Here is a 23,387-nt window from a genome sequence, read left to right as displayed (position 1 = left end):
CTGCTTTGAAGTAATTTTGGATTCATCTGGAACATGTCAATAGCAAAGGTATTGATGAATACTACTAGACCATGTGGCTTGATGAGATTCTTTCACAGGTTAACTTTTTGCTGTGTTTAAATGTTTTGTCAGTGTTGACCTCTTTCTCATGTAGAGGGACACTATGTTAAGAGAAGCCTAAATCTTTCTGTGCCTAGCAGCTTGAAGATGGGCAGAGAAATGAATGAATTTCTGTTTATCATTTCAGATAAATGCGAACATAGACAGTTTGTTTTCTTCCTCTCTTCTCCCCCTACATTTACCATTTCAAGCAAACTTGAATGTAGAGAGCTCCCTTCCTCCCTGCCTCCATTCCTTCCTTCCTTCTCTGCTTTCCTTTCTTCCTCACACTCATAAGTTCCCTGAATAATCAAATAACTTAATATACTTTAAAACCATAAATATAAAATTGCAGACATCAGAGAGCCCTGAGAGATGTCCTGGCCTACACTTTGGTTTTGTAGCTGAGAACCATGAGTCCCAGGGAAAGGGAGGTGGAGCCAGGTCTAGGTCTCCTGGGTCTTTTCCTTGTTCCTTTCTGTCTTGGAGGAGATGACAAGAGGTCAAACATTTACTTTGGGAAGGATCTCTACCACAACCCTCCATAATCTGTTTTTTTCTTTTGCTTATTTTGTTTGCTGCATTGTGAAGTTTCTTAAAACCAAAAGAGGGAAATCATGACTGTCTGTTATGGTTTACATCTAAAAGTCCCCCCAAAGCCTCATGCACTCATAGGCGGTTGGGTCAGAGTGTGTGACTGTGGATTAAGGAAGGGTGTGATACTGGGATTAAGGGTGTGTGGAACTAAATTAGTCCACTGATTGGAATTAGCATAGTTCTGGGTGTGGTTGAATGGATTTACTGATGACAGAAGCCCCACCCAAAAGGCTTGAATCCTGGATGGGATAAAAAGGAAAGGGAGCATTGCTGGTGCTGCTTTGCTTCTGTGCTTGCTGCCTCCTGCCTGCTTGCCATGGACTGTTTTTCCTCTGTGATGCTCCTCTGCCATGATATCCTGCCTTGAAGCCACCTGACTATGGACTTAATCCTCTACAAACTGTGAGCTGAAATAAATCTTTCCTCTTTAACTTATGAGTGTCAGTTATTTTGTCCCAGCATTGAGAAAGTAACTAAGACACTGTCTTTCCAGTCAGTACTTACCAACAAATAGCTGGCTGTAGAGTTCTAGCCGTGTGTGACCTTCTGTTGGGGCCTTGCGGATCTGCTGGGGCAGCCGGTCCACCTGCAGACTGGCCTGCTTGACATTCCGCTCGGCAGTGACCCGGTGCCACTGGTCATCATTGAGAGGAGTGGGTGATCTCACTACAATCTCCACTGGCCCATTTCCGACATCAAATGAAAAGGACACTTCTGTGGAAGCTGGTGGAACAGAAAGTGTGAAAGATACATGAGGATGGTTCTCCCAGATACCACATAGCAGTGAGTTGTGGAGGAAAAACAGAGCAGAGCAGGGAGAGAAAAGTAATCTACCCAGGCCTCTGCTACAAAGGAACATGGAGAAAGCATTCAAAGAACATCAACCTGTTACTCACCACTACTAACCAAGGAAAGTAAATTTGTATTTTGGGCATCTATGTGCCAGTATGTTACTTAATCTTTTGAAGCCTTCCAAGAAGTTATCATCACTGATTCTTTTTAGATAGGGAAACTGATGCCTAGGGAAGTTGCTGATACTAAGACTCAGATATTGAATGTTTTAGATTAGCAAGTTAGTGGAGCAAGATCTGAGGCCAGGTTTGTCAGGTTTCAGAGCTTGAGATCTTTGAATTCCACCTACAATTGACCTCTTCGGCAGCTCTTCAGGTAGTGATTTATTCTCATAAGAGATTTTTGAAACATCTTGCTTTGGGGATTTTGACTGATCAGGAATAGGTGCTGTTGTTTTTCAATGTTTTCAATGTTCAGTGTTTTTCAGTGTTAATAGAGTAGAGAACTACTGCTTTGGGGGAACTTATAGAACTTTAGTCCATTAACCTTTGAAAGTTAAGGATCTGTGAGTTGCTGAAGCAGTGAAAGTGACTCACATCTTTTTTGACCACTTGTGGCTGTCCCAAAGGTTCCACAACATCCCTACAGCATAATCCCTTTCTGTATTGTGTGTTGCACACCTTGGCTCGTCCCCAGCGGGAAGCTGGGTCCTTCTCATAACCTCCCCTCCAGCACTGACCACAAATCATTCTAGTCTTTTTTCCAGAGATCTCCTCCAAGTCACCTCCTTCTGCAATAAATCACCTTCCAACAATAGGCAAATGGATTCAGTGGTTGCTTTGTCAGCTTTAGTTAAAAGCAGCTTTCTTATTTCACATTTTCAGTTTTATGTGCAGTTCTTCAGTGACCATGCCATGCTTTATAAACATGTGTTTTAAATGGGTATTTTTCTTGAGATTGGCAGGAGGGGCAGCTTACTGCTAAAGCAGCAAGTACATCCTGAGCACCCTTAGGTTTGCTGGATTCTTTTCAACATTAAAGACGTGGCACAACAGTGAATTTCCTGACTTTGCTTATAAAGATATCTGGCCCTCTATCCATCAATAAGCCTTTTGCCTAATCTCTAAGCAGTTTAATTAAATAGCTGTCATTTTTTTCTAGGGCTAATGGAAATTTCAGTTTCTTTGGGCTGGTACCATTTTGAGATGGTGTCACAAGCAATCAAACTTCTAATTAAAAAGCCACAGTGGGCTGGATTCTCTCAGGAGCTAGAGTGTTCCCTGCCCCTGTGTTGAACCCCTCTGAAAGCTGCATTAACTTTACTGAGCTACAGGGATGTTAGATGTAGAACTCAATTTAATCAACATAATTGTACTAAGGAATTTGGATCTTTTGTGTCATTAGGAAAAGAACTTTAATGTTGACACCTGTGGTGATTCCACACACACTCCAGGAAAATATCTGCAGAGCCTCTGCTTCTAGGGGTGACAGGACTTAGCATGCAGGCTGGTGACTGTGATCGCAGCTTTTTAGAATTGTGATCAGAATGCAGGTGGATGACAACGTGACCCATGGACCGAATGGTCTTTCTCTGCAGTTTGGATACAGTTGATGAGGGGAAAAAGTGGCTTTGGTTTAAGATTAAATCTGCTCTTGTCTCACAGTGCTGTGTCTTGGCAGATGCATTTTTAAATGTAAGTTGTCAGAACAGCAAGAGAACAAGGGACTGTGGGCTAAGCAGGAAAGATTGTTTCATTTTAAACGTATTAACTGCCATCAGGGAAATAGAATTTAGGGATAAATTGAGTTTAACCCTAAGGTTTGACTCAAAAGGATAAATGCTGGTCTAATTTTCTCTGCTGCTGTCCTTCTGCTATGATGAATTCCTGCCCAAGTCTTTAAACTGTCACCATTTGGAGAAATTCTGAGCACCAGCAGTCATTAGAAAACATCCACACTTATCTCTGTGTTTGTCACAATGGATCCCTATTTCTTCCTCTTGACATGGTCTCCTTAGCAGCAGTACTTTGCTCTAGAGGAGTAAAGAAAGTTGACAGCGTCCTGCTATAGCTCAGAACTTCTGCCAGCTGACCCAAGGTATAGCAGCAAGAGGGACTCAAGGTCATGGGATTCTGTGAGCAACTTCCTCCCCACGGAGCGGCCATTGAGACTGCTGAAGAATTTACAAGCTTAGCACATCCGCTTCCCTTCTGTGGCTTTCTAAGGAAGGGGCTGTGAGGTCCAGCATGAGAGAGAAGGGAAGGGGTCCTTTTCCACGCTCAATGTCAGCTGCCCTGACATTGCTGCAGCATGCCTTTGCTAAATCCCATCTCCCAGGCAGACAGCCAGTGTGTTTTAAAAGCTTCTAAAGTTCACTTTGCGGCTGATTGCTCTTTGTCTTCTGGGTGAGAGCAATTGACATTTTAAAAGAGATAATTATAGAGAGAGCCAGTGAGAAAATAAAGAAGAGGCAGTTTAGAAGATGCCAGTGCCAATGACACTGTCCTCTCCTAATGTGACTCCACTTGGAGACTAAAGCGTTGCCTTGTTTTTGCCTGTTGAGAAGGAATTCCTAATATTCTTGTCTGTTCTTCTTTCTGGCAATCAAGATGGGAGAGTTGGGTGTAGATAGCATATCTCATCAGAAAGAACATACTCTAAAACATGAATGGCTGCATTCCAGTGTGTCAGGAGCTGGGAAGTTCCAAGTGTCTTACCTACTTGCAAGCTACCAGTTAGCTGCCCACAGTTTCATGATGTGGGTGGCAGACATGAGACTCCTGGTCAGAGACACAGGATTTATACTCACAACATAGTGGGTAGCATGGGCTGTGTATTCATACTGTTTGCCCGTCTCCCTGACCCCAAGTCCCATGGGGGTGACATGGGGCTCCATGGGTGGGTGCTGCACATGTAGTACCTTTGCTTCATAGTGGGGGAACCCTGAACTTAGAAAACTGATCTTTTAAATGAGCTGCTAGCAAACCCACTCAGTTTTTGCTTTGGGAGAGACATTGTCTTTATTATCACAGTCAGGAAACAAAACACTTCTACCTCAACAGAAGCCAAAGCTCACACACACACACACACACACACACACACACACACACACACAGCCTTAGAAAGTTTAACAAAGCTGTCAATGCCACTAGCTCAGAAGACAAGCAGAAATAGGAGAAATCATGGAGAATTTTCCTGTCCAAATTAGTCATGTTTCCCTTTTCTCTTGTGAGCTGACCCAGTTACCCAGGAATCAAAGTGTTCTCAGAATCTTATCCTTCTCCAGAGGACAACTCTAGGCCAGGGCCTGAGAGTGATTCTGGATTTCACTAAGACAACCATGGCAATTCCATGCTTCTTGCTAGTGAATCACATGTAGAATGGGACATAATATTCCCTTCTGCCAATGAGACATAAGTGGAGACTTCTGGCGGTCTTTTGAAAAAGGTGTTTTAGCTTATAAGACGGATAAGGAAAAGAGAGTCTCTTTTTTCCCCTTGACATAGGTTGGGAGGTTGTGGTTCTTAATGTTTCTGGAACCATTGGACAAACATCAGACATGCTGAGGAGAACAGAGAAGACAATGGCATGAGCCTGGGTCCTTGGTTACACTGCTGAGCTGTTAAATTATTCCTTCAGCCTTCAGGACTTGGTATACGAGATGTTTATTATTGTTTAAGCTATTTTCATTGTAAATACCAGCAACTTAACTGATTTATGGCATGGTTTTGGAATCAGTACATATGAATTGTAGTCTTAGCTTTGCCTTCTCACATTTTGAGCCTCAGTTCACTGTAGGGACTATATCGTAGTTTATCGTGGAAACTGAACACTCAGTTCAGCCTCAGTGTCTAAGTGGGGACTATATCGTAGTTTCACAAGAGTTTCTTTCCAAAATGTGTTTGGAATTACTGAACTGTATTACCTCTAAGTTCCTTTCAAATTGCAACATTCTATATTCCAAGAGATTCTAAGAGGAATAACAATGAAACACAGCTAGTCTTCATGGAAGTTTTAGCTGTCGAGCCATTATAGTGAGAAAAGAAAAATATTACAAGATAAACTCACAAGGTTGCCACCAAAGGTTGACAACAAAAAATATTGTGCTATAGCCAGCAGAAATTCTGTCTACTAAAGCTGGGTCATGAAAGAATTCAACAGAACCGCGGACAGCGCCCGCCATCGCCTCCCCTTCAAGTGTAATTCCAGCAGGTGGCGCTAGTGGTCATCATTCTAATTCATCATGGGTTTCCTCAAACAAAACACTACAGACTTTATGTACTGAGTGATAAATTTAACAAGTGACCAAAGAGCAGACTTTATTGGCTCCGAGTTCTCCCAGCAGGTGAGGTAACATTTAGATATTAGTCCAGCAGTGTCAGTTGGAGGTAGCAGACCAAATCTAGTCACTCAACATCAAACTGGTTAAAGAGAAAAGACACGGAAAGATGCCTGGCATGCAGGTGATGTTAACGATTAGCTAACATTGGTGCATTTTGGTAATGATTTGTTTCTTCTATTTTGTAAAGTGAAGTTCAAGAAATGATAATCTTCTAAAAAGCTCTTTACAAATTCTCATCCAACTCCTACAACAAAGCTGAAAATAGGAGGAACAGGTATTTCAGCCTCATTCACCAGGAGGGAGTGCTATGAATATCATTTGTTCTTTTTATTTCTTGACAGCCATCAGAAGACAAAAGAATCTGGATAACACAAGAGGGACACGAGAAGAGGCAGGAAGACTGAAAATAGGTCACTGTAGGAATCAGAGGGCTGAAGAGAAGTAGCAAGAAGGAAAGAAAACATGTGTGTTCCTACCTGAGGCTCCACCTGCACACAGCTTGCCATCCTTTCCTACTTATGCAAGGACTCCCTATGCATGATCATTACCTCCCTACTACAGCCCCAATGATTTACCTATGAGTGTGTCATTCCACGTGTGCGCATTAACAAGGCCCTATTCTTAAGAGTCCCCACACAACCAAACCTTTGGCTTACCATTGCACCTCATCCTATTCTTGCCAAATTCTTTGAAAGAGTGGCTGCAACTGTATGTATCTCTTTCTGCCCCTTAGTCTCTGTTTAATCCCATTATGTCAGGCTTTCTCCTTCACCACATATGAACCTGCTCTGCCTCAGGCCCTTAGCATTTGCTGCTGAATTTACCCAAATAGATCTATGGCTGCTCTTTACTTCCCTGCTTACAAGCCATCATATTAGAAACTCCTTCCTGGAGCATTTTATGCTAAATAGCATCCATTCTCTCAGCTCCCTATCCCCTTTGTATCCTGATTTAAAAAAATAATCCATACAATGTATATCACTATCTATCAGAATAGTTATGCCCTCTTGGCTTCACTAAGGCATTTCACTAAGAGACATTTTCTGTTTTGGTTATGATTCTGCCTTTAGCACCTAGAACAATGCCTGCCACAGAGTACACACTCAACAGCTGGTGAATGAAAGTCCTCCAAAGCATGATGTTTTGGGAATAATCACTTGTCCATATACTGAGAAACTTGGTGCTGGCAATAGGCAGAATTTTCTCCCTTTGCTACTACATCTCCTGCTATATTTTACTCTATGTTTAAGAACAAGGAACTTGGATCATAATTACATTTTCCAAATTTTGGCCTGCATGAGGAGCTACCAGAAGAATGTGCTTAACATATGTAGGTTCCTTTGCAGAGAACCTGGCTTAGTGTATTTGAGGTAGGAGCCTGCAGTCTACGTTTCTTTAATGCCAGGTGACTTAGGTATCTCTAGTATCAGAGAATCTGCTCCTGGGATCCTGCTGGAAGAAACACTAGGATCTCCAGTTTTTCTTGTAGTAATCTTTTCCTTCTTTATCCTCCAAAATAGAAACATTTTAAAAACTGTGTGCTGAAGAATTTAACCTTTCCCCTCACGGAAGAAGAGACTGTAATCATGGTTACCAGAGCCTGGGAAGGGAATGTGCGAGGAAGATGGAGGGAGGATGGTTTTTGGGTACAGGGCGTGCAGCTGGAGGGGAGGATGTTCAATGTTCTATAGCCTCGTATGGGCGCTATGTAGACAACAATTAAAATAGACTGTTTAAAAGTAGCTAGTAGAGAGGATTTTGAAAGTTCTCAACACCAAAAAATGACAAATGTCCCAGGTAAGGATATACCAGTTACCCTGATCTGATAATTACATATGGTACACATGTATTGAAATATCACACTGTACCCTAAACATATGTATCATTACTATTGTGCATTAATTAAAATTTCTAAAAAATTAAAAAATTTAACCTTCCTTCCAAAAACAGGTCTGGCCTTTGCCAGAAAAAGTGGTCTGGTTTTAGGAAGGTGACATCTAAGCCCTTGGCTTGTCCTTCCCAGTAAGAGTTTCTTTGTTTGCCTGGGAGCCTTGCACCATACCAGAGAGTTTAACAATGTGATCTAGGGTAGGGCCTGGGCACAACACATAGTATTTAGGGTGGGAGATCTTCATGTCAGATAGACTAACAATTCATTGTAGGTTATGGGCATTCTGTTAAATAGTTTCAGTCACTAAGGAGTTGACCCCTGAGGTCAGCCACGTGGGTAGTCACCTCTGAACAAAGACTGAACCCTTAGGCTCAGAGAATGGTTGCTGGTTGTCAATGCCCCATGTACTGGCTGCACATCAGTTCCAGGAAGGAGATGTGCTCTCAGTCTGCAGGAGAGGGAACCAAAGGTGCAGCGTCCTTGCCTTCTCTGTGCTCCAACCTTTCTGTTTCTTTCCTTGTCTGAGCCTCATCTGCATCCTCTTCCTGTGATTACTCTAACCAGTGGCCTTCTGTGAGCCCTGTGAGTCTCCTAGAAAATGGCTGAACCTGGGGGTGGCTTGGGGAGCGCCCATGTACTTGCAATTGGTGTTAGAAATGTGTGCAATCTTTTGGGCACAGTAGTCTCTAATTTTTCAGTTGGTTCCAACTCTGCAAAACCAAAAACTCCTGAACACTTCAGTTTAGAAATATTATGATTGAACCTGATAGTGTTAAGGTTTCAAGATTTCAGAGAACAGGCTTTTCTATCTTCAAGTTCACCCTTACTGCCTAGATAAGAAAATTGTGAGACATTAAAGCCCATAATAACTAAGTATAGAGCTATATTGTTTTGCTTTTTCTATTGTGAAAGATATAAAAATAATATTTTTGGTATAGTCTTAGTTTATGAACATAGAAATTTTTCGAGCCGTATAAACATTCACACCAGAAGAACCAGTGTTAAACACAGCTGAAACTGAGCATGGCAAGAGAAATCTATTTGAAGTTTTTTGGAAATTCTTCAAGGAAATGCCTGGAGCATAAGAATCAATGTTATGAACTCATTTTTAAAGTCTCTGGTATCTTGATAACCTCTTGAGTATGAGAAGTATTTCTCTTTATGTATTTTGGCCTTTGAGCTTTTTATTATGGTTAAAAAAATAGCTTCACAAACAAAGGCATCCACAGAGAAAAGAGAGCAAGAGGGAGATACCACTGGCCATGCAGACAGAGTGCTACCTTTAAAATGCAAAGCCTTTCTAATTTTACTTTTCTCCATGCATTGAACCACCTTGAGAATAACTCCCTGAATAATAATGGACCTATATGATTTAAAAAGACAAAAAAATCATTCCATAAAGATCTTGAAACAAGACTTCATGCAGGACGTACAATTTAGTGTCCAATACCCTCCTAGTTGGAATAAGCAGAGACTGGATGGAGTACTCAGTCTTGGAAGAATAGATAAAAATCCCAGATGGTGACTCCGGGGATAAAATGTTTGTGATAAAAGGAAATGTAGAAATTTCTTTGGAGCAACTGTGAAACTGGATGCCTATGGACTCCCCAGAGAAGGAGAAAAGGACAGAATCAGGAGGGGACAAATGTGAAAGAAGCTTTCCTCTTGACCACATTCAGGTTTTGCCACAAATGAGAACAACTCATAGAAGGGTGTGTACTCTGTTAGAGGACCCGCGGGTTGTTTGTGAAGTTGGTTCCAGATGACGTCAGAGAGAGCAGTGCAGTGAGATTCATGGCTTTGGAGAGTTCAAGCAGAGAGGATCTTGGGATTTGAGGTCCAAAGAAGTGATATAGCCAGAGACTGAAAGAGCTGGAGTTAGAAAAGAGATTCACAAGTGTTAAGTGGATGGAAGCTGAAACTCAAACACAGCGTACGAGTCAATGAACTGATGGTAACTCTTTGGTTACTGAGCTGAGGACGGCTGTCCTGGTGGAGACATTGATAGTAAGAAAAATCAAAAATAAGATGGAAGGGTGAAAGGACAAGGCTGTGGAAGGTGCCTCCTGCTGGTGAGAGCGGGGGCTAAATCTGCAGAAGGGAAGGCTAGGAGATGCCTCTTTCCTGGCTGCAGCGAGCTGAATTGCCACCCAGCCTGTGGGGCACTTTTGTTTTGTAACAACTTTTTCCTTTCTAGAAAATTCTAATGCCACGTTGGTGTGACTTCAGACATGATGTCTGTGATGAAAATAGAAAGTGCCAACTGAAGACAAATAGTCTATATACTATGGACTCACAGAATAAAAGAGATTTATTTATTTTGGTTCCCATTACAACATCAGATGCACATCAACTGATACATATGCATTGGAAGCACTGGCTAGAAACTGGAGAAGGGAAACCATGGTACAGGGTAAATAGAGACTTTGACTGGGAACTGTGAGATGTCTGAGAGGAGAGGAAAAACACTGTATATAACAAATTTCCTTAAAACGTGAAACACTTCTGTAAAACATTTTTTTGTTTGTTTTGGAATCTTTGCAAGAGATTCATAGCTCATCTAATTGATTTTATTGGTTGTTCTGTAGGTATGATTATTTAACTTTTTCTTTATCTTCTATTAGGAATGAGGAATCAAAGGGTCAAATTCAGGTCATCCTCTTTCTCAGGATGGTTTATGTCCCCAGTGAGTTCACTGATGGGAATAGCATAGAATGAATGCTCCATTAAAAATAGTACATCTGAAAAAAAAATAGTACATCCTTGGGGTCCGGGGATTTAGCTCAGTGGCACTGCTCCTGCCTCACAAGCGCAATGTGCTGAGTTCAATCTCTGGTACCAAAAATAAATAAATAAAGTAGGTCCTTGAGATCACATATTTTCATGTCTAAAAAATGCTAGAAATCACTTCACAGGATCCTTTTTGGTTGCACCAACTTGAACAAGTATTCCTCTGGAAGTGGATGATGTTAAATAATAATAATGTTTCACCACAAAGTATTCTTCTCTTTGTTGCTGATCAAAACAGCTGCAAATATAAACCATAACTCCTCTACTTATTACATAAATAAATATTTCACTTCCAAAGTCTATACAAATGAAACATGTCAGAACTCCTTCAGGACCAGTTTCTCCAATGTTCTATCAACCGCATTTACTTTTTCCTGATTTAGTAAACTGCAGAACATGGTGTGTCTCTAGAAGAGTTTCCTTGAGAGAGGAGTTGCAGGTCTTGTTAAGGCTCACCATTCTCTGCCTCAGGATGGTTTGATATGTCCTCAGTAGGTTCCTTGGTGGAAACAATTTTGGGGCCAGGGTAATCCATCAGCCTCACCGTCTCACTGGGCAAATCAAATCCTTGCTTGGCCTTTCTGAATGAGTCCTCTATTCCATCATTTTGCCTGCTCTGCTGCTTGTTGCCTAGGTGTATGAGCAAGCTTAAAAAGCAATATCACACTACAAAATAAATTAGGCAGCAGGCTATTATGTGGTGTGATAGAGAATTACTAACAAGCAGCCAGTACATCAGGATGTGTGATAAATCTGTCTTTTAAAAGTTAAGCTCAACAGTAGGGGATTGTTGGTAAAATAGAATGCTTGGCAGTGCAGGCACTGTATTTCACAATCTTTTAAAATTCACATTTCCACTTGTTGACATAATAATCTGTCCTCCCCAGATATTGAGAGGAGGCCAATGGATCATATAAAAATACTCCAGAAGATCCTAGGTAAACATCTTTCCAGTCAGTAGGAATTCTTGCGCTTTACATCCTATAGATTGTATTACAAAAACAACAGCTCTTTTTGGTTTTCTCTAGTGCTAAAATTATATTTATCAAACAATGCATGCCCTCATGGAGATTCTGATATGGTTCTTGGCTTCTGTGGAAAAAATACTGTGGTGAAGTTTTCTAAGATGTTGACATGGAAATGTGTTTCTAAAATATTATTACATGAAAAAAAGTAGCTTACAAAACAGTAGGCACAATATGATCTCATTTTTGTAAAAAGATTATATACAAATTCACAGAAAACTGTTTAGCAATGTAGACAGCAAAATGGTAATTTGAATGGATTAGAATATAGTATTATAGCTATTTTTTTATGTTTTTTGCTTCTCTGGATTTTAAAATCTTTTAATAATAAACAAAAATACTTACATAATTTTAAAGTAATAATCTCACAATTTCCACTTTCTTTTGCAAATATTGGTGTCATTTTAAGCAACTCTACTCTAATTTGAACAGCATTTAATTAGAGGGATTCGTTAATCAAAATACAGACAACAAGACTGGATTTAAATACAAAAAACTAGAGGAACTTTAAAACTAGGTTGAAACATTCCACCTTCTTTCCTCTTTTTAAAAACTTGACATTTAAAAGAAAAGAATGGTCAAACCTTAACATAAAATAATTTTGAACCAGATGTGATATTTTTCCTGTTAGAAATGGCTAAAAATAAAGGGAATGCCATTTTGCAAAATATATCCTTATGGTCTGAGGTGCCAGTGTGTTCTGATGTTTAAACTAATGTATACAGGAATCAGAATGCAAGATGAGCATAATTCAGTGTTATAATTACACTTGACAGATGCACAGCACTTCTAGTATTCATTGGCTGTGTTGCACTTAATGAGAAAGACTCTGCAGAATACTAAATATCAAGCACTCTTCATGAGAAGTCATTTTGATTTCACATTGGTCCTTATCCAAGGAATCAAATTCAGAGATGTAGAACACCAAATTTGGTCATTTTAACACCATTCACAAGGCAAGTAAAATAAGTATTTCCTGAGCTGTCTTAAATCTGGCTAGTTTTTCTTTGTCAAACTCAACACAGGTATTTGGTGGGTCATTTCTATAAAGAAAAATATTTTTGGGCTTCAGCTATGTGATTTCCAGTTGCTTACATGCACCATGATTTTCTTTCTCTACTTGAATTTGCTTAAACTGTTTCCTTTCTGGAAAAATGTCTTTATTTCCTTTTCACTTCCCATCATTTTTCAATGCAAACCAAATGCTACATTTTCTGGAAACCGACTTGGACTTCTTCAGGTGAGGTTAAAACTACCTGCCCCCCCCGCCCCCCGTTTTTTAATTGCCATAGCACTTTTGGCAGATGCTGCTAACTATCCCTGAATAGTTTATTTCCCTGCAAAACTACCATCCAGACAGGAGCTGAATTTCTTGGTCCTCAGAGATCCCGGTGGAGTGATGTGACCAGTTCTTAGCGATGGGCTGAGAGCAAAGGAAAGCGTGTCCCTCGTGCTTAAGAAAATGGACTGCTTCTCCATCTCCCTCTCTGCCACCTGGATTTAGATGCCTCCAGGCTCTAGGAGACAGGGTCAAAGGAGCCTGGATCTCTAAATCACTCTGTGGAAGATCTTCATGGACCAGGGAACAAGCTGCAAGTAAACTCTCATGTAGCTAAAGGCAGCTGGGGTGTATTTGCTGTAGCAGTTTATCTTATTCCTAAATAAGAATATCCTTCATTCTTAACTCTCTTATGACCTCATTACATTTTCCCATTTATTTATAATATTAAAAATTGACTAGATGATTGTTTTTTTCAGATGACTCAAATTTTGAAGGGATGAATTTTGGTGTAATGATGTTACCTTATTCTCAACACCCACTTCTGTGTCAGAACATTGTACATTTAAAAAAAATATATAGGTGGCAACATTTTCTTCGAATGAGTCAGTGGGATTCTCTAGCATGTAGGTGTTTTAGAGCAGAGAGAAGTGGCTGGCAGCCGTGTGGGAGCCCTATCCACAGGTACAGGCTCAGGTGCCTAGCCCAGCGGCCCCTGTGCTGGTTGGACTGACTTTCCTTTGAACATCACACAGTCCAATAAAAGTTTCTCCTGCTGAGAAGTGTGTCATGGATAAGCCCAACATTTGGAAATATAGAAAGCAATTCCCTCTGTTCTTCAACATTTCTATTCTAGATCATGTCCTTCAGTTGTCAGGACCTTGACCTCCAGCTGGCTCAGGCAGCTTGGAATAACTTTTCAAACGAACAAGAACAAAGCCCCTTCTAGTTAGCCGTGGAATATGGGTGCTGTACATGACTTGTGTCTATGGGAAAATACACCCCAGATTCCCAGTGAGAGACCCAGAAACTTCTAGAACAAAGCTCCCTTGTAGAACAGAAAGTATCTGAGAAAATGAAACAAACAAAAACTTGACTATGATAGAAATAGGAACAAGTCTTCTTTTCTTAAATTATTCAAGAATAACATATTTTAGCTATGATTCCAGGCAACACTTTATGTTTCACCTTTTCTCCCATCTTGATTGTTATTAAAAATCATATTTTCATTTCAGCAAAATGTGTCTTTAACAAATAGTTCCCTAAAATTTTCATTTTTAAAAGATTGTTTTTCTAGGCTTTCTGGCTGACATCAGCTGGCCAATGTTTTCTCACATGATTTTAATTAATACAGTGCTTGTCTGATGGCTTGTGAAAACCTAGTATTGCTGTACTTACAGTTAGTTGTCTTTGGTCCTTTGAGATATTTTTTGAGTTTGAGCTATTTCAAGTAATCTACTCCCGTCACTCACTATATTTAAATGAAGCTCTGCTCCCAGATTTATTGTCTCTTTTTCTTCTGTTTTTTTAAAGCAGCTTTGAATTAATTGGTCCCAAGTGCCATCCTTAGTTAAATCAATTCTCCAGCATTAGTAACACGTACTAACTGACTATGGCACCAGCTCTTTTCTTGAAGCTTTATTTTTATGAAAACATTGAGCCTGCAGAGACACCATTAGCTCTTAGAATGGCAGGTGGATGGTCTCTAACCTTATTATAACTTAAACATCACATATATTTCTACTTTTCTCATTAATGCTTGTGCTTATTGCTGGGCAATAACAGCACATCTTTCTCCCATGTCTGTTTCAGAGTGTATGAATTCAAGATTCTTTGATTTGTTCTCTTCTTAGTAGCCTATGGTCTTCCAACTGGTCCTAGACAAGCTGATTCTAGTTGGTAGTCTTTTTGACACTTCAACATGCCATCCTTTCTTGCAAGGAGATATTTTGTGACTTGCCATATACAATAAATAATGCAGAAAATATTAGAATAGACGCAGCAAGACAGAAGAAAAGTTCTATCAGAAAAAAAAATCTTTCTAAAACTTTAGCATTCTCTGTAGCAATGACACAGAACTTATACTCTATTCTGAAAATCACCATGTGGAGATGCTCATCAATAGAGTTGCCTATTATTTTCCAGGCAATGCACAAATTAAATGTCTTGCAAAACTTTTGATATTTTTAGGAAAATACAGGCTTCTGCCTTATTAATCTGGTATATTTTAAGGCAAAATGCAGAAAAAACAAATCTTTTGTATGGGCAGGATTTCAGTGGGTGTGGGGCAGTTCCAGAACAGGAAAAGACAGTGACCCTGAGGAAAGGGTGGGTAATGTCCAGGGAATGTCGGTAGTTGGTAGAAGTTAGTCAGGCACAAAGTACTGGTGAGAGAGGGGCAAAGTTTGTGTAGGATGCAAAGAAGACGGGAAAGCTATATTAAATCTTTGAATCACTTAACTAAGCTTCAGTGCTTGAACTTTATCCTATAAAGCTTTGAGAAACCATTAGAAAGGAAAGGAGTGAAAGCACTAGATTTGTAGAAATTTGCCCTCATTTGATGCCAGGAGAAAGGGACTAGAGTAAGGTAGATAAAGAATGAGGCTGTTTGAACCAAAGATCTAGTGGATTCAACTAGCAAAACCATCACGGGCAACAGAAGTTTGATGAAGATTTCACTATCTTTGCATCTGTGTTCAAGGTGTCTTATTGCAAAGAGTTGGAATTGAATCTTTCTCTGGGATTGTTCTGGTTTGATGATGTATGGGAAGAATAGCATTTTTAAATATTAAAAATACAGTGTCCTACAATATAAACAGTCTATCCAATATGAGGAGGCCAGTGAAACATAACTATGACTTTGAGTTTTCTAATCTGGTTAAGAAGGATGATAGAGATGACATTAACTGAAACGGGAGAGCAGGAGAGGGCTTTTGAGTAACAATGATTGAGTTTGATTTTGATGTGTTGAGCTTGAGTTATTTATGAGCCATACTTACAGGATTTACAAGTAGTTAGCAATGATTTTATAAAATTACCCAGATTACATCAAGCTCAAGCATGTATGTGGGCTGGAGTTATTTGAAGCAGATGTCATTTGTTGCGGCAAGGCTCTTCTTCAATAATCTTTAGGAGAATGGAGAGCGCCATGTCATGAAAAATGAAGTTGGTGCCTAATTATGAGTCCATTTAGGATGGGAGGTGGTGAGCCACACTGGAACCGACTTGAACCTGACGGTCTGAGACGGCCCTGCAGGATTGTTACTGCTGGAAGAGACCTTAGCAATGACCTAGCTTAACCTGCTTGTTTTACAAGTGAACGTGACACAGTTCGGAGAAGTTCAGGGACTGGTCTTGTGTAGATCAGCTCAGAATCCTGGTCTCTGACTTGCTTTTTGAAAAATTGGGTATTTTATTAACTTTTCCTCATTTGAGATTTTTCTCACAGCAGGATTTTTTTCTTTTTCCATTTTTTTTCATTGAAGTACATTTTGTATGCAGTAAATGTGCCAATCTTAAGTCACAGCTATATAAAATTTTTACATTCATTCTTTGCATCAGGATAAAGACTATTTCCACCACCCCAGAAACGTCCCTTGTCCCACCTCAAAGTCAGTTCTTTCCGCAAAGGCTGTCACTATTCTGACTTCTATCTCCGTAGATTACTTTGGTTTACTGTTGGGCATTACATAAAATAAATCAGTCTATATAGTAATATATGTACAATTTAATGTCTTTGAGGGAATCCTGCCTTTTGCTATTTATCTTACCTTTATGGCCCTAAAAGGTCTTTGAGTTGATTGTGTAAGTTAGCTTGTGCTTAACAGGGAGATTCTAAGACACCAAGCCTGTAGTGAGGTCTTGGGGAGCCTAATTGGGAACTCTAGAGTCCCAGGGAGTTACAAGCTATCTGTTTGTGACTGGAAGGATCCTGCTCTTGGGAACTCAGAGTCTATGATCTGAGGCAGATTCAAAGGAGTTGTTACTAAGAAGGTGGTTGTAACTTTACAAAGAAGAATCTCTACCTGCAATGGAAAGTAAAAGAGAGCAAGCTCATCATTTCCATGAAGAGAAGAAGGAAATGTCCAGTGATAGGGGTGCAGAGCACCATGGGAGAGGAATGGTCAAGGGCTGGGTGGTCTTCTTAGCTTCCTTTGGCGTGTGGGAAAGGGAGATAGGACCATAAACTCTAAAGAAAGGTAACTGTATGCCAGGCTTACAAGGAATTTCCAGCTCCATATGGAAAATTCCAGATCAGTAGATATGGGTGGACTAAGGAAATGGGCAATTTTTCATATCCAGAGGGCAAACAATACCTATACCTGAAACCTATGGCCCCATGGTACCTATGCTGTATGTTCATACAGCTGTCTCTTCCATGAAATTGGCAAAGGAATCTGGATAAATTTAATTAAATTTTATTTACTGATTATATATTGTTTAATATTTAATAAAGTCCAAATAGCTAATATATTGTAGCTTTAATATGGAACAAATTTTATTTGTAATTTATGTTTCTAAATCTCTTGGTCCATCTTCCAAATTGAAAAATTTAAATCAAAAAGTTAGAGAAAAAAATTAAAAACCTTATGTGTTCTATTAAAAATATTCAGATCTTTAAATGTTTTTCTTTTTTTCAAGGAGGTAATTTTTTCCTTATATACAATAACGGCAATCAGAAGTCTTCTTCAGATTCCAAATCTCAAATACATTGAAACCACAGTTAGATTGCAAAGTAGTAGAAACACTTAAATTCTTCCCAAATCCATGTTGACAACCTGAGTTGGCTTGCATAATTAACAGGAAAAATCCAGGTGCGAACACCTGATTTGTAATAAAAACTCATAGTATTTTAAAAAGCATCTTAAATAACACCATGAAAACACCACAGCCTGGTTAAGTGGAATTCACCATTCCTCATGTCTACACAAGTGAAGCTCTTTTAATATAAAAATTTGTTCCAATTTTGAAATAGTGGAAGATAAATTGCCATTAATTTACTTCTTCTGATTCATCAGTTTCTGTATATTGCAGAGTATTTTTTTGGTAACTTTTTTGAGCATGTGGGTGCGTCTTGGAAATGAAAATTTTTCTTTAATATTTTTGCCTAAGATTAGTAGGATATTGGACTGCTGCCTCCACATTTTTGGGAAGATATGCCTGCTAAATGCAAAAATTTTCTCTGTGTCATCCTGATATCCAAAAAAGCTCAAACTTGATCAACATGGAAGCTTATGCAAACATATACAAGGATTTCTGGTTGCTTTCCCTGAATGTTTCCTATTCAATAAACATTGCCTTCCAAAATTTCCTTCCAAAATCCTCTTCATGAATTTTCTCTGAAATCTTTTGGTAAGTTGTTAAATAATAAAGAACCCAGGGTCCCTGTTTATTTATCCTGCATATCCAAGAGGTGCCTTCCTCTGCTTGCGGTCCACCTTAAGGGGACCCTAATGTCCGACCTCCACAGTGGGCCATTTTTTGGGGCCAGGAGAGCAGCTGGGCCACCCTGTCCCTCTCAATGCCTCCTCCATTCAATGGTACCAGTGTTTTCATTCAGCATTACATCCTTCTGTGACACACCCTCTCACTGTTTTTATTGTTGTCATCCTTTGATCCCCCGTACTGTAACATTTGACCCACAGATTCCCCGCCCACTCTGTCTCTTGGTGTCAGCACTAGAGAGCTCAACAGTGATGTAGAGGAGCACCCAACAGGTGGGCTTTCTAGTGTCCAACCTTCTCCACAGCCTTCCGTAAACCTAGCCTCTCACTTGTGTGACTTGATCATGCATCTTAGTTCTTAGCACCCAAACTGCTTCCCTGTGGAATCTTGAATCCTCAGTTTTGCCTACCATGCTCTGTCCTTGTTTCTTTCAATCAATTCTCTGTCTTCATTCTGATCCCTGGTCCTTCAGTTGTGGTCCTCTTCTTCTCCACCTAGGTGTTCTACGGCTTGCTACTTATTTGATTCATTACACAAATGCCTACACGAGCCAGTCACTGCTGTGGCCCTGGATATGGGATGTGAGTGGGTGAGTCCCGCCGCCCTCTCAGCTTCGGTGGATGATGGAGCCACACCTTTCTGCTGTGTCCCTGCCTGACCTCTGCGGTGCTCTACTTTTTTTTTCCCTTTGCCATTCTGAGCTTTAGTGACTTTTTCCCTTTATTTGTTTTTAGGCTCAATTAAAATGATATCATCTCTGAAGAAACTCTTCTTATTCTCCAATCAGAAGTAACTGTTGCCTTATCTGGGGAACCACAGCATTTTTCTTATACTTCTAATATTTATTTCACCCTATTCAAGATATTGCTTTATAATGACAAGGCTTGCTGTTCTGGGTCACTAGACAGAGTGTGTCTTATTCTTCCTGTGTCCCCTTTTGGCACCTATATAGTAGGTATTCAGTAAACATGGGTTGAGTATTTTGATCTCCACATATTTAGAATCAGATCTGAGACCTGCCTAAAAAATCCTCACCACCAGTGGCTTCCTTGGTACTCTAATGAGTCCAAATGGTTGCAGTCTTCTGAACACTCGTCTTCATACCTCTGTGGTTTTGTTTGTACTGTCTTCTCCTCCTCCTAGAATTCTTTATTCATCTAGCTAATTTCTTGACCTGTTCTTTATGATTCAACTCAGGTATCACTTTACCTTCTCCTTCATCCTCAGGATGAATTTCACACTTCTCCCCTGAATGCTTATAATACCTCATGCTTTTTATTATAATTAACTCATTGTATTTATTGGTGAACAGCACTGTATCTGGAATCATCTGAATGACCTGTGTGCCTCAGTTTCCCAAATCTGTAAAATATGGACAAAACTTGTTAAGAAATCTAAAAATGTGAGCACTTACAAAAGTATTAGAGCTGCGCCTTGTGCTTAGAAAACTCTCGGTAAAATGATGCCTCAGTCCTGTTGGGAATGCACTTGTCTCCTTCCTCAGGTGTGGCTATCTGGCCGCTTCTCCTCGCCTGAATCTCCTGCATCTTCCCCAGCACCTTGATACAGCAGGTGCTCAGTAAGTGGTGGCCTGAGGTTGGAGCCATGGTTATGATCACTGTCATGGTCAGGAGAGGGATCTGGAGAAGTAGACGATCCCCATAGCGGTCACATATCCATCACTACTAGGGATGGACATGGGTTTCAAGGTAGCAGCAATAACAACTCAAGGTCTGACTTGGAAGGGGTCTTCCCAGCGGGTGGCCCATGCTCTCCTTTTTACTTTGACCTGTTTTCCGCAGCCCTCCCAGCTACTGTGAAGCTGGGATGCAAGCATCAACCCCTCCCTGGGGACCTCACTCCTTCAGCCAGTCCCCTTCTCTCCATATCTCCAATCTCTCCTTCTCTACCAGACTTTTCTCCTTAACATCCTGCATGCTTAAATCTCCACAGTGTAGACAGCAAGAAAAATAAACAATATCACCTTCTCTTGAGCAGCATATCTCCTTCCACTTACCCTAATGATGGCCTTCATTTTTATTTACTTATTTTTATGTTTGCAGTGCCAGGGACCAAACCCAGGGCCTTACATGTCCCAGGAAAGCTCTGTCACTGAGCCATATCCCGAGCCTTGCCTTACCTTTAGGCAGTGATCTCTCCCTGTTAAACCTGATGGTCACATGTCCTTGTTGTAAGGATTTCTCAGTAGCATCTAACACTCTTATTCTTCTTGAAATTCCACTTTTATTTGGTCTGGGATGCCACTGTGTTCCACTTCTTCCACTAGCTATTTTCTCTCCTCCTACCCCTTGAATGGGTTTTTCATTCTTGCACATCTTATTTCTTTCTTGTCCATCTTTCTTCTGGGCAATCTTGTCCATGCTGAGGGCACTCAATTCTTATTTCCTGAGGAGTCTCTAAATAACAACTCCTAGGCTTATTTTTATCTCAGACTTCTCTGTTGGGTCCAGACTTGGGCTTCAGCACTCCTGAGATATGTCCACTTGTTTAGATACTCCCATAACCCACAGTGGCTCAAACTCAAATATTCAGATGTAGCTTGCCTTCTGCCCTGGAATGCTGGGCTCCTTTGTGAAAGCTGCCCTTCCCATAGGACGCCAAACCCAGAAACATTAGCTTACTCCCAGGATTTTCCCTTCTGGTTAAATTTCATGACGATGTCATTAGAATTCTGAGGAATCTATTGTTAAGCATCTTTCATATCCATAAACGTCATTGCTTTCTTCCTCTCTCTCCCTTCATTCTGCCACTGCCTTGGTACAGCTTCCTTTGTTTCTTGTCTGCTTCTTGCCCTGGATGTGGTTTGTCTTCTAAATGTCCATGTCACCCAGTGGCCACAGATGATGATGTGGAATATGTAAGAGATGGGGTCCAATGGGCAGTGTTTAGGTCACTGTGGGCCGCTCTTGGGAGGGAATGCTGGTCTCCAGAACTGAGCTTTCAGGAGACTGAGTTGTTATAGGAGCCTAAGCCTGACCTTGGAGCTTTCCTCTGACTTCCTGTTTGGGTATGTGATTACTCGCTCTTGCAACTCCATGCCACCACCATTGCAACCCACCACGAGGTGACACATCCAAGACTGACTCTCACATGAGCCTAAGCCACACTATGTGATTCAGCATCCAAAACTGTGAGCTAAGTACATGCTTGGAAAATCAGCCTGTTCCAGGTAGTTCATTATAGTGACAAAAAAGGGACTAATGCATCTGTCTTCTAATCTTTTTCTGGTGAATGCAAATCTGATCATGCTATGTCCTACCTCACTATAACTTCCAAAGTCAAGTCAAGCCCACTGCCTCTCCAGGCAGAGAGTGCTGGGTACCTAGCCCTGCCTCCTGCTCACTCTCACTTTTCTGCTCTTCTCTGTACCAAAAACTCCTAGTCCTGGAGTTCTGCCCCTGGTATTTTTACTCCTTTGGTGCTACCCTGAAATGCCCTTTCTTCCTTGATTCCTGCTCTTTCCTCTCTTTCTTTGTCTTCCTGAGTCCTGCTCATTCATCATGATTTAATTAAAGCATTCTGTTTCCCGGGCAGCACTCCTTGTCATTCTAGTCAGGCTTACATGTTTCCCCTTGGCACTCTCAGCCACTCTCTCACTGTCTGCTGTGGGAGACCCTGCACTTCAACGTTCTCAGCAATGACTCTGGGACCCTAAGTGTTTGGGGTCAGAGAGCTGCTCTGCATTTCATAGCTGTGCGACCTGGCTGGGCCACTTATCCACCTGGTGCCTCAGTTCCCTTGTGTAAATCTGGAATGAGAATGGCACTGCCTAGTTCACAGGGTGGGGAGGGAGTGAGAGCTCAATGTGCTTGAAATAAGGCCAGGACACAAGAGTCCGAGTAAAGCTCAGCTATTTGACTATTATCATATCTATCGATTTACTTGCCTGTTTTCCAAAACAGACATCTTTGAAGGAAATAAACTATTTTTGGTCTATGTTCCCTCAGTGCTCAGCGTAGTACCTGGGACCTAGTAGTAGACACTTTGTAAATATGCACTGAATGAACGAGTAAACATTAATGGTAAATAAGTGAAATAGAAGAGTTAAAATTTTATCTTTAAGGTATGCTCATGAGTAATTTTATCTTATGGGTCTTTCTACTTGCACATAAGCTGTTGATGGCATCTCATTAACTTATTTTACATAGGCTTCCTGTTCCCTGAGTCAAGAATCTTCCACTTTTGACAGAAGGGCACAATGTAGTTAATTAACAGGGCTGCTCTTCTGGAGAACAGAAGGAAGGCATGCACTGTGGCATAATTCCTTTGAGACACATGCAGAGAAACAAAATTTGAATTCTTATCAGAAAGAGATCAGAAAGCCTAACAAACTAAGAGGGGGAAAAAGGAGAGGCAGTTTGCAGAAGTTTGGGTGCAGAAATCTCCTTTCTGGAGCCCTCTGGTAGCAGCCACTTCTGGGAGACAGGTAGGTGTGTGGGGATTGCTCAGTACAGGAAGAAATAAATGCCAAGGATCTCACTGGGGCAGTGTTAGGATGTTGGAATGAAATTGTGATCAGTGTGGGACCAGCAGATCTCACTTCTGACAGTTTCTCCCTGTGTTCTTTGTGGAAATCAAAAGTCAAAGCATTTTGAGGTATCCCCAAAATACAGGCCAAGAAGGTCATGAGAAATCTGGCTTCCACCACATCTACCTCTCCGAACTCTGACCCTGTGGGAATGTCCATTCTTTTTGCTGTATGTGTTGAAACAGCACCAGATCCACACACACTGTATCCTGCAATTTATATGCTGAGATATAGTTTTCCTAAGAGTAGAATGTTCCTACGAACATCCACCTGGGTCATCTCACCCCTAAGCCCTAACAGACAAAAGAATTTCTTTGTTTCTGTCCTTTCTTCCCTCTTCCTTTCCAAGAACTATTTTACATGTATTCTTTAAGATACTCAATGCCTGCTGAGCATGGTGCCTGACTATAATCCCAGCACTCTGGAAGGTAGGAGGATCTCAAGTTCAAGCCCAGCCTGGGCAATTTAGCAATTTAGTGCGACCCCATCTAAAAACAAAACCAAAACTGAAACAAAACAAAAACACTAAAAAAAAAAAAAAAAAAATTGGCTGGAGATGTAGCTCAGTGCAAAGGCTC

At 40.7% G+C, this 23,387-nt stretch overlaps 1 protein-coding gene across 2 annotated transcripts in view; it reads right to left on the bottom strand.

The window, feature by feature from the left end:
- The window catches only part of Cntnap2 (contactin associated protein 2), a 2,081,788-nt gene that overhangs the window by 244,506 nt on the left and 1,813,895 nt on the right, over positions 1 to 23,387 (bottom strand). For both annotated transcript variants that reach the window (XM_004860475.3, XM_087207768.1), the window contains one exon: positions 1,201 to 1,419. In XM_004860475.3, coding sequence (XP_004860532.1) covers positions 1,201 to 1,419 — 219 coding nt within the window. The remainder of the gene's footprint in view (positions 1 to 1,200; positions 1,420 to 23,387) is intronic.

This window comes from Heterocephalus glaber, unplaced genomic scaffold (assembly GCF_053883595.1).
Source record: "Heterocephalus glaber isolate CG9 unplaced genomic scaffold, H.glaber_assembly_v1.0 deba00000818, whole genome shotgun sequence".
Classification (NCBI taxonomy): Eukaryota; Metazoa; Chordata; class Mammalia; order Rodentia; family Bathyergidae; genus Heterocephalus; species Heterocephalus glaber.
The sequence above is the reverse complement of the archived record's forward strand: the minus strand, read 5'-3'. Positions and strand labels throughout refer to the sequence as shown.